This window comes from Micromys minutus, assembly GCF_963924665.1.
Source record: "Micromys minutus genome assembly, chromosome: 10".
NCBI lineage: Eukaryota > Metazoa > Chordata > Mammalia > Rodentia > Muridae > Micromys > Micromys minutus.
The window spans coordinates 60,398,546-60,415,014 of record NC_137979.1 but is presented as its reverse complement, the minus strand read 5'-3'; the positions used below and the strand labels follow the sequence as shown (position 1 = coordinate 60,415,014).

General features: G+C 45.8%; 1 protein-coding gene across 1 annotated transcript; it reads left to right on the top strand.

Moving 5' to 3' along the window:
- Positions 1-2,004: 2,004 nt before the first annotated feature.
- LOC308425250 (CMRF35-like molecule 5) lies at positions 2,005-5,291 on the top strand (the record flags this gene model as incomplete). The annotated part of the gene is made up of 4 exons (XM_080922470.1): positions 2,005-2,056; positions 2,445-2,783; positions 3,816-3,930; positions 5,129-5,291. 4 exons carry the CDS (start codon positions 2,005-2,007, stop codon positions 5,289-5,291), a joined length of 669 nt encoding a protein of 222 aa, XP_080778596.1.
- Positions 5,292-16,469: the final 11,178 nt, after the last annotated feature.

Genomic DNA, 16,469 nt, shown 5'->3' with positions numbered 1-16,469 from the left:
ATTTCCTGTTCACCGTCTGTACCCACATGACCTTCACAAAGACTGATACCATCTTTCTTTTACTATGTAAGACCGAGAAGTTTTGTGAAGGAAGGTAACTAGAGACACAAAAGGAAACTCAAGCTGAGCTTCAATTCCTGCCAGGGTGCTGGCATCAGTGGCCACCAGGGACAGGAGAGGAGACAAGACCATGTGGCAGTTCTCAGCTCTGCTTTTCCTCTTCCTCTCAGGTAATTAACTGGGAATTTAGACACTTCCATGTCGGTGGTGAGGTTGACACAGATGGTCTGCTCTGGGTTCGGGAAAACCAGCTGAGTCATTTACCAGAGACTCACTGAAGTACACTCCCAAGTACTAAGCAAATTTTAGGCATCTGATGGATTCTGTGGGTATTGAAGAAAAACTAAAACCAAATTAAAAGAGAAAAAGATAAAAAAACAAAACAAAGTTTTCTCTAGTCTGATACTAAACTTTAGCTGTGCACAAAGCTGATGAATGAGTGATGAAGTAAATCTCTTTAAAATGTATTTTTAGTTTTATGTTTGGCCCACACAGTCAAGGATGACCCTGAACTTGGGATTTTTAGCATGCAGCCCCATCTCCAATTACATTTTGATTTGTAATTGACACAGTAATTAATACTTACAGGGGCCAGGAGTGCTGGTGATTGCCTTTAATGCCAGCACTCAGAGAGCAGAGGTAGGTGAGCCTCTGTGACTTCAAGGTCAGCCAGGTCCACATTTTGAATGCCTGTTTCAAAAAGGGAAAAACCTGAAGGAGTAAAATATGGCATTTGAACATGTATGTACATGTATGTACAGGACAAAAGAATCAAATCAGGGTAGCTGGGCTTTCATCAAAGCCATTTGTCACTTTGAAGAAATCTTCTGTATGAGACTTTGAGAAATATTCAGTAGTCAACCATATTTTGAAATTGGATCATACACTAGAAGTTGTCTTTCTTGTCAAATGGCAGACCCCGCTGCCCTAACAACTCTCCCTCTATGCTGTGCGCACTCTCCTTTCTTTCCTAACACCTTTCCCAGGCTGACAACCACTGTTCCGTTTGAGGAAAAAAATGTGTCTCTCTGTTGTATGTACGTGTAAATGTTGGTGTGTGTGGCTAGTTGCACACATGGGTGCACACATACATGTGGAAGCCACATACTGGCACTGGGTACCTTTCTCTAGCTCTCCGCCATGTTTGTTTAGACATGGGCTCCCACTGCACGTGGAGCTCACAGACTCACTTGCCAATCATCTCCACACCCTCCTGCCTTTTGTGTTACACACACCCTACCTCACTTGGCTTTCCACCTGTCAATCCCATAGTTTGAAAATATTTTCTCCCACACTGTACGCTGGCTCTCCATGCTGTTGGTTGGGTCCTTTTACTTAAAATAATTACACTCAACAATTTTTGTTTTCTTACCTGTGGCGTTAGGGATATACTTAGTTGTTGGTGTTGAAGCTAATACCCTGAAACGATTCTTTCATATTTTTTCTTTTGGAAATATTTATATATTTCATACACACATATATATAAGAAATATATATAAATGTGCATACACATATATTTACATACATACATACACATACACTGTATATTTACACACTGTAACAGTCTTCAGATACAACAGAAGAAGGAATCCGATCCTGTTACAGATGGTTGTGAGCCACCAGGTGGTTGCTGGGATTTGAACTCAGGACCTCTGGAAGAGCAGCCAGTTCTCTTAACCAGTGAGCCATCTCTCCAGATCTTTTATCCCTTTTTCACAGCAGGCATTTGGTACTTGTTTCTTGTGTTCGTGCTGTGTAAGCACCTCAGCAAAGGTGCTGCATCCTCAGTCCTTATCAGGAGCTCTGGACTCAGATTACTTGGACCTACAGGACCAAAAATGGTCTGTGTGCTGTGGGCCTGGAACACCCAGAAATCAGACTGGCTGGTGTCATTTTGGTCAACCTCCAAGGCATTTATCCCAGAGACTGTAGGAACAACCAAAAATGGCTTCCGTGTGGTCAGGTGATGTGACTTCTTCAGATGAACCTCCTCAGGGTCAGTGGTACCAAAATGGAGCTAGGATCATGTCCAGGGGACCTGGCCTTCTCACAGTTCCTCTGCTCCAGCCATGATTGATCACTGTCACCATTTTATCTTCTGAGAGCTGTAACTGGGCTCTTCTGCATTTCTTTTTATTTATTTATTTATTTTTGTTTGTTTTTTTTTTTTTGTTTTCTTTGTTTTTTATTCTTTGTTGTTGTTGTTTGTTGTTTTGCTTTTTACTTTTGAGGCTATAACCAATAGGATAATGGTGATGATCTGTCCTAGGAAAAGGGAAACCCTTCACTGGTTGTTATTCAGCTCATGAACTCTACTGGGCACAGGGCCCTGTACCCTGCCCTTGGAGGAGGAGATCAGTGGTCCACGGGTTTGTGTTTTCCAGGATGCTCTACTGCTGAGGATTCAATCACAGGTCCAGAGGAGGTGAGCGGTCGGGAGCAGGGCTCCTTGACAGTGCAGTGCCGATATACCTCGAACCAGGATTACAGCAAGTACTGGTGCCGAGGAGCTGATTGGAGATCATGTAAGATTCTCGTTGAAACTGACTCATCAGAGCAGTTGGTGAAGAAGAACCGTGTGTCCATCTGGGATAACCAGACAAACTTCACCATCACAGTGACCATGGAGAATCTGAGGTCAAGCGATGCTGACATTTACTGGTGTGGGATTACAAAATTTGGAAAAGATCCCATATTTAAAGTTAAAGTGAATATTGACACAGGTAAGAAAAAAACTCCCAGAAAATTCTAGTTGGGGTGAGGGATCAGCCGCCATTGTAAAAGCCTTACTAGGAAAGATAAACAGAATCTACTCTCTTTGTCCTGTTTTCTACTGAGATAGAGGTGAAATAGATAAGTCTTGTCCCCTTGCATATGTGTCTTAGATATTCTCACTCTTACAGGTCTGAAAACTGAAATCACAATCTCACATGTGCTAGCCCAACACTCTACCATTGAGCTAAACTCCTATGCTGAGACCCCCATCTCCTTTAACATAAATAAAAGAAGCCGCTGAACCTCTACTTCCGGTCAAGACAGAGTAATAAGGATCAAATTTATGTCTTGCTTTAAACAACTACAACAAGAAAATAGACAAAATTGGAGCTGGAGAGATGGCTAGTGATTAAGAGCACTGGCTGCTCTTCAGACTGGATTTTGTTCCTAGTATCTACTTGGTCCAGGGGATCTGAGACCTTTCCTGGACTCAATGGGCACTGTAAACACATGGTGCCACAGATACATACAAAAATACATACATACATGCATACATACATACATACATACATACATACGTATGAGTTTGTTTTTAAAAATAAAATAGACAAAATATGCAAAACTGAAGTGTTTCTGCATTTTGAACACCAGGCAGAAATGAGTACACTCTCAAGGATTCAAGTTTTAAAGGAATGCTCTTTTTTTTCCTGCACATCATCTTTCTTTGGAAAAGAATTAATGTGTTAGGCATGGTGGTACACAGCTTTAGTCCTAGCACTAGAGAGGCAGAGGTAGGCAGATCTCTGAGTCTGAGGCCAGCCTGGTCTACAGAGTAAGTCTCATATGATCCAGGGCTATATAGAGAAACACTTTTTAATTAATTAATTAATGTCAATAAATAAAGTTATATTGTAAATAATGTAAATTGTGGATGTTGACTGGAAAGTGAGCTCCTTAATTCCTAGTAGAAAACCTTAAGGCTATACCCAGATCCGGACTATGTACAGGAGGACTGAACCATGTTCTCTTTGCATCTTTAGCATCAGAGAGTTCCACTAAAATAAGGACAACCACATGCACAGTTCTGACAACCTCAGCATCAACCATAGAGAACACTGGCAATGACCAGGTGACTCAGGGCAGTCCCAGAACCAGGTAAGCAGAGGTGAACCCTGGCAGCTCCTTCCCTCTGTGCTGACCCTGTGACTTCTCCTCTGTTAGGACTTCTCATAAAGGCCCAAAATGCCCAGGAATCCTGGGATTCAGGAAAAACCAACCACTTCATGCCTAAGGATATCCCAAGTGTAACTATATGCTACATGCAATATTTGTACTTTTTTAAAAAGTCATTTATCCTAACAAGATTGGCCTGTCCACGGGGTAATTTTATTTGCTAACCTCGGTAACTATCCTGTAGAAACACTTGGGATGGTGGATTTTCATGTAAAAGGAGGTGGACTCCCCAGTCTGTTTACCTTTTAGTATACCAAGTCTTCTCTTCTAAGCCTCAACCTGCAGGAAGGTAACATCTTCACCTGAATGCCAGGAGACTGAGCAAAGCAAATGTCTCCTCTGTGTGTCCCCCAGAGGGCAGGGCAGAGGGCCGTGGTTGGGTCTTCATTGACTTAGAAGAGAGCCCTCTCTGATCAGTTACTGGTTCCAGCCTATAAACAAATCTCATTGCTCCTACGGAACTCTTCCAATAGTCAGTGTGGGGATAGGCTTAGAGTTTTACTGCTGTGAACACACACCATGACCTAAGCAACTCTTTTAAAGACAGCATTTAATTGGGGGCTGGCTTACAGGTTCAGAGATTCACTACATCATTATCAAGGCAGGAGTATGGCAGCATCCAGACAGGCATGGTGCAGGAGGAGCTGAGAGTTCTATATCTTCATCTGAAGGCTGCTAGCAGAATCATGTCATATGAACCTCATGATTCCCACAGGGTATACACTAAAGGGACACAATGATCTGTGATACCAGTCTTGATCCACTTACAGAGTGGAATCAGCCAACAACCATTGCAAGATGTAGCTTGTCCCCAGCCTCCTAACACTCTGTGCTGATGAGGGTGGGCAGGATCATCTTGGGGATGAATGGAGCAGAAGATAGGTCAAAGGCGAGGGAGCAGTGAAGCCTTCGGCCTGGTGTTGTGTTATCTAGTAAAGCTTTCCTGGATGAGAGCTTGTCCTCAGGCATCATGACCAGCCCTGCACTTGCAGAGAGACTGACCTCGCACCATCTCAGGCTTGTCCTTGTCTGGTCCTTGAGGACTAGGATACTGACACCAGGAAGGCTGAGCCATCTGGCAAGGTGGCAGCTTACTTCCTGCCTCCTTTGTTTCCTGCAGGTCCCTGCTGGGCAGCATCTCCTTCCAGCTTCTGGTCTTTCTAAAGTTGCCCCTGCTCCTTGGTATGCTCAGCGTGGTCCTGTGGATGAGCAGGCCTCAGAGATGCTTTAGGGGAGGTGACGTTGGCCAGGAGAAGACCCATAGTTCTGATACTCAGGACTGATGAAGAAACTTTCCAGGAGATGGAAAATAATCTCTGTCTCTCAGTGTATCTGTCTGTCTGTCTGTCTATCTCTCTCTCTCTCTCTCTCTCTCTCTCTCTCTCTCTCGTGTGTGTGTGTGTGTGTGTGTGTGTGTGTGTGTGTGTGTGTGTGTGTGCATGTTTGAGGCAGGTGTGTATATAAAAAATATCTTCTGATGTAATTCTACTATTGTTTGAGACAGGATTTCTCATTGACCTAGACCTTTGTCAAGTCGGTCAGATGGCTGGCCAAGAATTACAGAAATCTACCTGCCCCACCCCATTCTGCCATTACAAGTTCACACAACTGCCCTCCCCTAAAAAGAAACAAACCCTGTAGGTTGTAGGGATTGAACTCATATCTTTGTACTTGCAAGGAAGGCAAGTGCTTTATGAACGAAGCCTTTTCCTAGTCGGGAAAAGAATCTTTCTGTTAGCATTTTGTCAAGTTACACCCCCACAGTTACCTGGCAACAGCTATAAGAGGGTCTTCCTGCCCCCCTTCTCTATCTTGATCTTGCTCTTGCCTTCTTGCTCCACTCTGTCCTCTGGCCACTTTACTCCTCTCTCCTCATTCCCTTCCTTCTCTGTCCAGGTGCTCCTCGCCAGCCTCTATTCCTTTACCTGTCTACCCCTCTTCTCTGCTCTCCCCGTCTCCTTTTCTCTGCCCCTACTCCTTCTTAACTCCCTTCCCCATGCCCTGAATAAAATAAGTCTATACTATAAGGTTGTATGGCTGGTCCTTCGGGGGGAATGGATGCTTCAGCAAGGGGCCAAAGAGGCACCCCCTTGGCCCACAACCCACCACACATCCACCAAAACATATTCCTCCTCACTTTACCTTCTTACAAACATACCCCTTTCTTTTAAGGAAAGACTGCTCAGCAGTGCCATGGCTCTGAGGTGCTCTGGGCCCAGACTCAGACTAATCCCACTCCTATGACAGGGACAGCTGAGTTCTGGAACCCATTCCTGTCCCCATCTCTCAGAACATTCCACAGTGCGTACCCGGGCTTATGTTCCACTGATGGCTTCAGACAGAAGAAAATACATGAAAAGGTCAGGTTTCTTCCTAGGGCCCCATGTCCTTAGAGGACTCCGCTGTGACACACAGGGGAGGAAAAACACAAGAAGGGGGAGGTGTTGGGCAAAGAGTCTTTCTCATCATTGGATTCGAGGCCACCAACGAACTCCTCAGGAAAGAAGAGAAGCAGTCTAGGACCTGGGTCCCAGCCCACAATTTTCCAGGTGATTTGGGCTGGGACAGATGCTGTGGTTCTTAAACTCCTGTGAACCCAAGTGCCACTGGGGACCAAAAAGAGTTGGGAATGGGAGTCAGTGCCCCCACACTCCCACACTGAACTTGAGTCATGGGGATTGTGATCCGGCTTAGCTCTGAGTGGATACCAGGAATATGGAGGGGCCTCTAGGAGAGAATTTTGCATGGCTCTGTTTGATGAAGCCCTTCCCCTTCAGCATTCATTATGAAAAAGATGGTCTTTGCTTATCCAAACTGCTATTCTCAATTATGAGATTTTTCAGGGTTCTAAACTTGCTATGACCTTACCAGTTCTTCTGTTTTGTGGCCCTGTCCACTCTCACAAACTCTGTCTCAAATAACTAAAACCAAAATTAAGTGTTAAAAAGGACCATGTGCAGAGAAGCAGGTGCTTGTATTTTTGACTCTAAACATAGGAAGCAGGAAAGAGGATCGTGGGGGAGGGAACCAAGCTACAGGCTGGGCTGGGTCATGAGGTGAAGAGTCTCGGTGGTTCACAGATAGAGATGAGCCAACCCATGTTTCAGTCAAATGGAAAGATAAGCTTGTCTGTCTGTCCATCTGTCTGCCCTAGTTTGTTTTTTGTTGCTCTGATGAGACCCTGAGCCAAGCCACCATGCTGGGAGGAACAGGTTGACTTGGCTGACATTCCATGGCACAGTTCTCTTTGAAGGAAGGGTGCAGGAGCTCAGCAGGAACCTGGAGGCAGGAACTGAGGCAGAGGCCATGGAGGGAACTGCTCACTGGCTTGCTCAGCCTGCCTTCTTATACAAGCATGGACCACAGACTCGGGAATGGCGTCACATCTATCCATCAATTAACAGTCAAGAAAATATCCTCAAGGATCTGCCCACCGTGTCCATCTGATGGAAGAAATGACTCATTAAAGGTTCTTTCTTACAGTGTTCTCCAGTTTGTATCAAGTTGACAAAACTTACAATACACTGTGACCTATCAGTACACGGATAACTTGTCTCTCTGTTTTTTTTCCTTTTCTCTATTTCTTTTTTATTTTTTGGGGGGGTTTTATTGTTATTGTTTATTTTGTTTTATTATTCTTTACAAGATAGGGTGTTTTTGTGTCTCCTTGGCCATCCTGGAAATTGCTTCATAGACCAGACTAGGCTCAGACTAACCGAGCTCCACCTGCCTCTGCCTCCTCAGTGTTGGGATGAAAAGCATGCACCAGCACTGCCATCTGAAGGTTCATCCTAAGGGGAAGGTGGCACTCTGCTGCATTGGGTAAAGTGAGTTTCCACCTACAGCAGGTTCTGTGACTCTGCCTGGATGTGATACCCCATTACCACGTTTCTCTGTCTGGACCAGAGAGTAAGACGGATCTCTTCACTGAGTTAGCTAAGAGTCATGTGCTGTGTTATGATTCAAGTCCTGTGCTGAGGAACTACCCAATGTCAGAGGTCATCTAAAGGACAAACGTGAGTCTGAACCCCACATTCTCTGATCTCCATTAGCCACTGCTCAGCCAGAAGATGAAATGCTCCTGTGCCTATTGGATCAGAGCAGGATTGAGAATTCCCCCAATGTTTGACTATTTTCTTCTCTGGCAGAGATACCCTCGTACTGGAGTTGCCTCCTCTGAGGAAGCATGGAATATTTGGGGTTAGTTCTGACCAATGCTCCTTCCTTCTAGGGCCTGACACACCCTTTCCAGTCCCATGACATTTTGACATTGTTCAAATGTGAAAACAGTTGCAAGTCCTGAACAAGCTAATTGGTCCTTTTGTTAGCCTTGTGCTTCCTGGAGTTAGATCTCGCTTGCTTGTGCACAGGAAAGCTTCAGCCCAGTGCCCACCTACTTCAGTTACCAGGGTGCCATGAAGAATTTGCCAGCACCAAACCCAGCACCAGAGGCTCCGAGATTCTCATATGTAGCAGATGCCTGTAGGTATGAGTATGTGATTCTGAACATCCTGCTCTCTTATGCTGTAGGACACAGTGAGAGTCACTGGATACTCTAGTGTTTTGAATAAGAATGACCCCCACACCTCTACTCCCCACCCTCACTCCTGTATGTGAACGCATTGTCTCCAAGGAACTGTTCCACAGGGTTTGAAGGTTTATGGGGTATAGACTTTGTGGCAAAAGTGCATTACTTAGTGTGGCCTTAGTGGTTTGTTTCAATAGGCTCATACTGGCCCTGCATTTCTAGTTCCCTCTCTCTCTCTCTCTCTCTCTCTCTCTCTCTCTCTCTCTCTCTCTCCCTCCACCCCTCCCTCCCTCCCTCTTTTTCTCCTTCCATTCCTCTCCTTCTTTCTTTCACCTCTCAATTTTCCTCTCCTATTTCCCACCTCTCTCTTCCTTTCTCTTTTTGCTTTTCTCTGTCTTTCTCTGTCTCCCTTTCTCTGTCTGCATTTCTCTCTCTGCCTTTCTCTCTCTGCCTTTCTCTCTCTGCCTTTCTCTCTCTGCCTTTCTCTCTCTACCTAAATATCAGGATTTAGGTCTCTCAGCTATGTGTCAGGGACCACACCTGCCAGGCTTGCCGCCATGCTCCCCCCATGGCAATATTGGATTAAGCCACTGAAAGTGTAAGCCAGCCCTGGGTAAATGCTTTCTCTTATACTAGCTGATGCTGTTGTGGTCATGGTGCCTCTTCTCAGCACATGAACACAGACTAAAGCAAATATTAAACACTGGCCTTGCCTCAGAGCTCTGCCATGAACACACAACACAGTTCCTTTACTCTTGTTGATCTGAAATTCTGTACAGTATAAACAGTGGACACAGACAGAATGCAGGCGATACCCTGAAGATTAGTCAGTGAGGGCTAGAAAATACTACAATGGGACAGCATCTGCATTCTGTGTTAGTACAGGAAACATCTGCATTCTGTGTCAGTAGGGAAAACATCTGCATTCTGTGTTAGAAGGGAGATCATCTGCATTCTGTGTTAGAAGGGGAACATCTGCATTCTGTGTCAGTAGGGGAAAGATCTGCATTCTGTGTTAGTAGGGAGATCATCTGCATTCTGTGTTAGAAGGAGAAAACTGCATTCTGTGTTAGTAAAAAGAACATCTGCATTCTGTGTTAGAAGAGAAACATCTGCCTTCTGTGTTAGATGGGAAACATCTGCATTCTGTGTTAGTTGGAGAACATCTGCATTCTGTGGTAGAAAAGGAACATCTGCATTCTGTGTTAGATGGGGAACATCTGCATTCTGTGTCAGTAGGGGGAAGATCTGCATTCTGTGTTAGTAGGGAGATCATCTGCATTCTGTGTTAGAAGGGGAACATCTGCATTCTGTGTTAGTAGGGAGATCATCTGCATTCTGTGTTAGAAGGGGAACATCTGCATTCTGTGTCAGTAGGGAAAACATCTGCATTCTGTGTTAGAAGGGGAACATCTGCATTCTGTGTCAGTAGGGGGAACATCTGCATTTGTGTTAGTAGGGAGATCATCTGAATTCTGTGTTAGAAGGGGAACATCTGCATTCTGTGTTAGTAGGGAGAACATCTGCATTCTGTGTTAGAAGAGAAACATCTGCCTTCTGTGTTAGATGGGAAACATCTGCATTCTGTGTCAGTAGGGAGAACATCTGCATTCTGTGGTAGAAAAGGAACATCTGCATTCTGTGTTAGATGGGGAACATCTGCATTCTGTGTTAGATGGGGAACATCTGCATTCTGTGTTAGATGGGGAACATCTGCATTCTGTTTTTAGTAGATGCTGGAAGTAAGTAGAATAAGAGTGAATACCCATCTGGAGAGATGGCTCAGTGGTTCAGAGTACTGACTGCTCTTCCAGAGGTTCTGAGTCCAATCCCCACAACCACATGGTGGCTCACAGCCATTTGTAATGAGATATGATGCCCATGTCTGGTGTGCCTGAAGAAAGCTACAGTGTACTCACAAAAATAAAATAAATAAAACTTTTCTTTTTAGTGGATACCCAAAGGCGAGTCCAACACAGGAAAACGTAAGTATAAATGTCCCCCACCAATGTCATCCCACCTGCAGATATTGCTGTGGATCAGAGCGTGCAGGTGCCTCTGTGGTCAAGTGGGCCACCATGTTCAAGACTCAGTCTCTTCCATTTGTCCCCAACAAGAAAGGGAAATGTAGAGCCAGTATTGGGAAACTGAGTCACCAGAAAGGAGAGATCTGAGGTCCTTAGTTCATTCTTCCACCCAACATGGATGCCAAATCATGTCCATGCCTAGGTACAGAATCAGAAGACACACAAGATGGAGCTGCCCTGCACAGTGCCTCCCATCCACTCCAGGCGCTCAAGGGACGGGAGGTTTCTGTGAGGTCAAGGTTAGCTTGAGCTAAATGGTGCCTTCCAGCCCAGCTTGGAGTGTGAGATACTTTCTCAAATAGTCATGGCCAGTGATGTGCATTAGTCAGCAGAGTGCTTCCCTGACATGAGAGTAGTTCTGGGTCAATCCTGAGCACAGCAGGAAAGGACGGTGGTGACACACACACAAGCTTTTTATCAGGAGGTGGGGACACGAGGATCCATTCAAGGATATCCTTAGCTAAAAAGAGGCCAGCCTGGGCTAGAGATACTGAACAGACAAGCAACAAACCAGACAGAACAAGATGGAGGAGCTGGGAGAGAACCTTTGTGGGGACTCAGCACCCAGATCAATTCTGATTGAGGGATCAGGTCACAACAGGAGCTTGACCAGCAGGAGTTTGACCAGCACTGTGAACCCAGAAGTAGTCATAAAGACCCCATGGACTAAGAGCGCCCTATAACCTGAATTTTGAAAAATGATGGAATCTCTGTGTCACAGAGATAAAGTAAGAGAAGGGCAGTTCTTAGGTCCACTCAGGAAGTGGCTTGTCACAGAGGGTGGGCAATTTGACCAGAAAAAGAAATGCTCCCTATGGCCCTAGCAAGAGTCTGGAAGCCCTCCAGTGACATATAGGGGACATAGGGCATTTTTAATCCACAGCCATGGTGTCCCCACTTGCTGGGTGGGGTTGGAACTGAAGCCGCTGAGGCCTGAAACATCTACAGAGCCCTTTTAGCACCTGTTCATCTGAAGCCTCACATGGGAGCCAGAAACCAGGAAACAGAAATCATAAAGGAGAACTAGGCAAGAGGACATTTTGCTGTCTACAAGGAGACAGCCCCTTCTCCCCTCTTGGCCCTCTTTGGGTGCAGGTGACAGCTGAGCTGAAGAAATGATTCTCAGAATAATAAGTTTGAGCCTACTTTATGTTCTGCTCCTCTCTTGGGTCCCAGGTGAGCTGGGGGGGGGGGGGCAGGTGTGTCGGGAACATCTATGAAAAGGGGAACTTCTGTTGTGAGCCTGAAAAGGCTGTGTGCGGTGAGAGAGAGTAGCCAGAACAGGCAGACTGGCCTAGAGAAAAGGCAGGAGGGTGGGATTGGTGGTGGGTATGACCCAGGAGTTTTCAGCATCAGCTTCAAGGTGATTCCAGGTTTCTGTGCACAGTAGAGCCATGTCTACCACATCTGAGACAGAACCAGGACCCACTGAGAGGATGACCTCTGACAATCATTGTTATGACCACATAATCTCTATTTTATAATCTCTCTATAACCTCCTGATTCCTGGTCTGACAAAGCCTGTCTCATTTCTCATTTTCCTCAAGGCCAGAGGGTTTGTTAAGACATGACTCAAGGGAGCCCTTCCTCCCATTCAACTATGAGGTACAGAAAGGAGGTTTGTGTTTTCAAGGTTATGTCCCTGTGCCTGGCACCAGCACTGTGGGGGAGACCCTGAGCATGTCATGTCAGTATGAGGAGAAATTCAAGACTAATGTCAAATACTGGTGCAGATTGACAGTACTTAAGCTACTATGCAAGACATTGTCAATACCAAAAGCTCGGAAGGAGCCAGGAATGGCCGAGTGTCCATTAGGGACCATCCAGACAACCTGACCTTCACAGTGACCTTGGAGAACCTCACCCTGGAGGATGCAGGCACCTACATGTGTGCGGTGCATATACCATTTTTCAATGCTCTTTGAAGAATGATCACTCCTTGGGGATCCTTAAGTACTTGAAGATTGAGTTGTCTGTGCTCCCAGGTAAACCTCCTTTATGAAAGGTCAGCCTGAGTCCAAGCCTGTCTTTCCATTATGGTAGGAGGAAGCCATGGACCTTATCGTGATGAAGTTGGGGATTAGTAATTCAGGACAGGGAGTGTGAGTTCACACCTTCTGAGAGAACATGCGTGCTTTGTGTGATAGTGTAGTACACATGTGTACTTGTACACACAGGCACAGTAGAGAGCCTGTGCTCTTAGAAACCATTTTGTTATTTAATTTCCTTGTTTTCTTGTTCATGTATTTGTTTATAGGGACTTGCCCATGGTGTATGTGAGTCAAAGGAGTATTCTGGGTGTTAGTTCTCTATTTTCACCTTGTGGATAAAACTCCAGTCATCAGGATTGGCAAGCAAGGGCCTTGACCCACTGAGCCACCTCATCTGCCCCTGCTCAAGATTCTCTGTGTGCACCATGGACAGTTTCGGTTGTGAAACTTTCTAGAGACAGGCTCTGAATCACAGGCACTCTGTGACTTCCTGTCCTGATAAGACACCAGTCCTCTCTCACAGGTCTCATATGGTCCTGTCCCCATCCCCATACAGAACAGTAACCCGGCACATCAGCTCCCCTCTCTAAAGGCAGCTCTGACCTGAGACTGAGTGGACACTCCCCTTCCATGAAGGTTCTTGGAGCAGGAGCTCCATCACGGGTTCTGGGACTTTTGAGCGACCAGCAGAGACAGAGGGAGGAGCCTAGACAGGGTATTGGGTTTCTCAGTGCCCTGAGGAACCCACTCAGCCCCTAAAAGCTCTCTTGAGTCTGCCTTTCCCAGAGCCATTTACTGCTGAAGAAACTCAGAAAGTCCTCCAAGGTTTTCCTTCTGCAGGCCGAGGGCCTATCTGGATGGAAGACAGGCTTTCAGCTACTTTGTCCCCAATGTTCTCTGTGTCTTTAGTTCATTCTTCACTAAGACGACTTCTCATGTTCATGGGACCCAAATCAGTGCATCTCTGTAGGGCTGGAGTGGTGACAGGGGCTGAAGGAAAGGATCAAACCCACATGTGGGATGGGAACAGTTAGGGGCGGGGCCAGGCCTGCTCTTCACACAGCAAACTAGGCAACATCCTCGGGATCGCTAGCAAGGGAGTGCAGTTTATTGTTTTTTGTTTACTGTAAATTAAACCAAAGCATCCCAGGAAATAGGGACAAATAGCGGCGAAGACAAGCCCATGGGTGAGGGTAGGGATGACTGCCCCTATTAGCAATGGGGCTCTACTCGGAGGTTGTACTCCACGGAGCCGGTGCTCCAGAATGAGAGCAGTTTATCCAGGCCTGGCATGGCATCAGTAAAAGGAGGGGGAGGGGGCAAAAGGTCGTACCCACGGTGGAGGATCGACGACCAGGTTCTCCCAGGACTCCCGTTTCCGCGGCGTTATGGCACATCTGCCCGCTGCTTACCGCAACCTTGCCAACGGCTCCCCAAAAGAACCCAAAAAACCAAACTGACTAGTGGCCACTAAGAAACAAAGAAGCACGGGATCTCAGACTTGATGAAAGTACAGGGTATAGGCACAAAGGACACAAACTAACAGACAAACCCGCGGTACCTGCTCGAGCGGTTCCTCCTTTCCCCAGTCACCAGCCTCGTGGGCCACTAGCTTCCCCGCCCATGCACCAAAATGTTGTGCCCCGGGGGGGACTCAACATCCGAGATGTCCACTCCCACAGAGACAGAGAGAAATGCAATAGCAAGCGGTGGTGTAATTCCAGTATACTGGGGACGTCCTGTAGTCGGGACAGAGCCGACCCCGAGTTCCCAAAGCGCATCCCCTTTATACATGTTTGTGAAGTAGGATTAATACATCATGAGTGGGTTACACACAGCATGAGTTGGTTACAGAGGTAGGATTAACACAGCATGAGTCAGCTACTTTCCATTTGCGGTCAGGGTTGTCCTTACACACAACTGGAGACCCCTGGAGGAGTGATATAGTTATCTGACTTCAGCTATCACACCCATTTGGGGGATATAGCAGGAAGTTCCTAGCATCCTGGAGTCCACGATTAAAGACCCTTTGAGGAAAGGTTTAATTACCTGACCATTTGGGGGTATGGCAGGAAATGGAGTCCTCAGGCATTCCTTAGGGCCCCACATTACTGGTAAAGCCTAGACACCAGAGGTCAGTATCCAGGACTTACCATGGAAGGAGAGAACCAACTCCCAAAAGTTGTCCTCTGACTCCCGTGTGCAAGCTGTGCTGCAGCCCCACACTCACAAACACGTCACACACAAACACACACAAGAATAAAATTTTAAGTAAATAATAAAATGTTCTTTATTAAATGTGTTTTTTTTTGCAGTCTGTGTGTTGGTTAAATTTGATTTTAAATAAATTACATTTTTATTTTGAGATCTTTAAATTATTTGTTTTATTTTAATGTGTGTGTGTGTGTGTGTGTGTGACACATACACATGCACGTGTGAGTGAAGTGCCTCTGGGTAACAGAACAGGGTGATTAAGTTCCCACAGCTGCAGTCACAGATGGTTGAGTATTTGAAACCAAACTTGTATCCTCTGAAAGAGCCATATGCACTCAGTCACTGAGCTGTCTCTCTCCAGTCCCTGTCTTTTAATTTTAATTATCTCTATGTGTATATGACTGTGTGTGGAAATGGGCATGAAAATACAAGTGTCTATGAAGGTCAGAAGTAGCTCTTACCCATAAGCCACCTCTCTAACTCCTCATATTTATTTAGTTATGTATTTGTAACTTAAGCCTGCATTTTTATTATTTTTCAACTTTGCACTTGTGTGAGATTGGAGCTTCAGAAATCCCTAGAGCCACAGGAGATTTGTGTGCTACCTGATGTGGGTGCTGGGACTTGAACTGGTGTCTTCTGAAAGAAACAGCAAGTGCTCTTAACCACTGAACCATCTCTCCAGCCCCTTATTTTTATTTTAAATAGTGTCCTTAGACTGGAGACGTGGCTCTGTGATAGTATACTTGTCTACCATGCATAAAGCCCTGGGTTTGATCCCAGTACCACACAAAAAAGGAAAAGATTATGGAGGGGGGCCAAGGTGGTTTGTGTGTATGTTGAGGTGGGGGATATGTGTGTGTTTGCCCATGAGGTAGGTTTTGTGTGTGAGTGCGTGTGTGTATGTATGTGTGGTAGGCTATGTAGTTGTAAGTGTGTGTATGTAGTGTAAGTATATGTATGGTGGGTTGTGTGTGTGTGTGTGTGAGGTGAGTTATGTGTGTGTATGTATGTATGTGTGTGAGTGTGTGTGAGGTAGGTTATATGTGTATGTGTGTGTGCAACTGAGGTAGGTTGTGTGTGGGGGTGGTGTGTTAATGTGTGTGCTTTGTATGTATGTGGTACGTATTTGGTGTATGTGTGTATGTGTTTGATGTGTGTGTATATTTATAGTGTGTGTGTGCGCGTGCAAGCATGGGGGGAGAGATGGGTTATGTGTCACACTGTCTAGCATTAACTTTTATGTTGTGGAAGTCTGAACTCAGACCAGGCCTTCTGCTCCCACGGTCATGCTTACCCAGGGCACCATCACTCCAGTCCTAAATGATTGGAAGCAGCAGCAGTGGAAAAGTAATCTGCAGATCCCATAGTAGCTCTGGAACGACTAAGGAAAAAGGCCAGTCTTATGGGAAGACACTTTTTAAAAGAGGGATTTCGATCGTGTGGAGAAAGATTGTCAGCTGAGCAGAGAAAGACAAATCTGTGCCCTTCGATGCCTCCTCTCAGACAGCTTGCTACAAGTACGGCTACGGGCACCAAGGCAAGCCGTGCCCTCTCAGACAGCTTGCTACAGGCACGGCTATGGGCACCAAGGCAAGCTGTGCCCTCTGGGGAAGCTGGTGCTGTGAACAGGAGGAAAAA